Source organism: Octopus bimaculoides, unplaced genomic scaffold (genome assembly GCF_001194135.2).
Source record: "Octopus bimaculoides isolate UCB-OBI-ISO-001 unplaced genomic scaffold, ASM119413v2 Scaffold_80564, whole genome shotgun sequence".
Taxonomy (NCBI): Eukaryota; Metazoa; Mollusca; class Cephalopoda; order Octopoda; family Octopodidae; genus Octopus; species Octopus bimaculoides.
Genome location: NW_026425038.1, coordinates 6077 through 6727, shown reverse-complemented (window position 1 = coordinate 6727; position 651 = coordinate 6077). Strand labels below are relative to the sequence as shown.

At 28.9% G+C, this 651-nt stretch overlaps 1 protein-coding gene across 1 annotated transcript in view; it reads left to right on the top strand.

Annotated features, from left to right (window-relative positions):
- Positions 1–13: 13 nt before the first annotated feature.
- Positions 14–651, top strand: part of LOC106878281 (uncharacterized) — a gene marked incomplete at its 5' end in the record, with an annotated part of 1824 nt that continues 1186 nt past the window's right edge. Inside the window, one exon of the mRNA XM_014927458.2 lies at positions 14–646. Within this exon, the coding sequence (XP_014782944.1) occupies positions 14–646 (633 nt within the window). The remainder of the gene's footprint in view (positions 647–651) is intronic.

Below are 651 nucleotides of genomic sequence, written 5' to 3'. Positions count from 1 at the left end.
TTTTTTTTTGCAGTGTTTAATAGCATCAAAGTTTTCCGGACATATCTCTTTCAAGCTACACTGGAATACTGGAATACCAATAATTGTGAAAATGTTTCGTCTAAAACGTTATTTATGTTTATTATTTTTTTCTATATTTGCTTGCACACTTGTGTTCATTGGGATAAAAATGACCCAGAAAAATGAATTGAAATCTAGAATTTTTAAAAGTGAACAAAAAAAATATCCTCAAAATCTTCAAGATGTAATCAGCCAGTCAGTTGCAATTGCTAAAGATATCATGAAAAAACATAATTTAGTTTTATTTACTCTTATTAACAATGCTTATTTACCTCTTGTCTATAGTTGGTTGTGTAACACAGTTAATATGGGTATCCATGAGCAAATTCTTTTTATTACTACAGATGCTATATCAAAACAAAAATTTGAGAAAGATTGGCCTGATGTCAAAGTTGTTGTGTTGCCTGAGGCTTCCCTAAATGGAAATCAAGCTTATAGTAAAGTTGGTTATGTAAAACTAATGGTGAAACGTACAGAAATTTTAAATTCTTTATTGCAGAATAATATTGAAATTCTTTTATTTGAAGTTGACTGTCTTTGGGTTTCTAATCCTATTGATGAATGCAAGAAAATAGCATTGGAAAATGATAT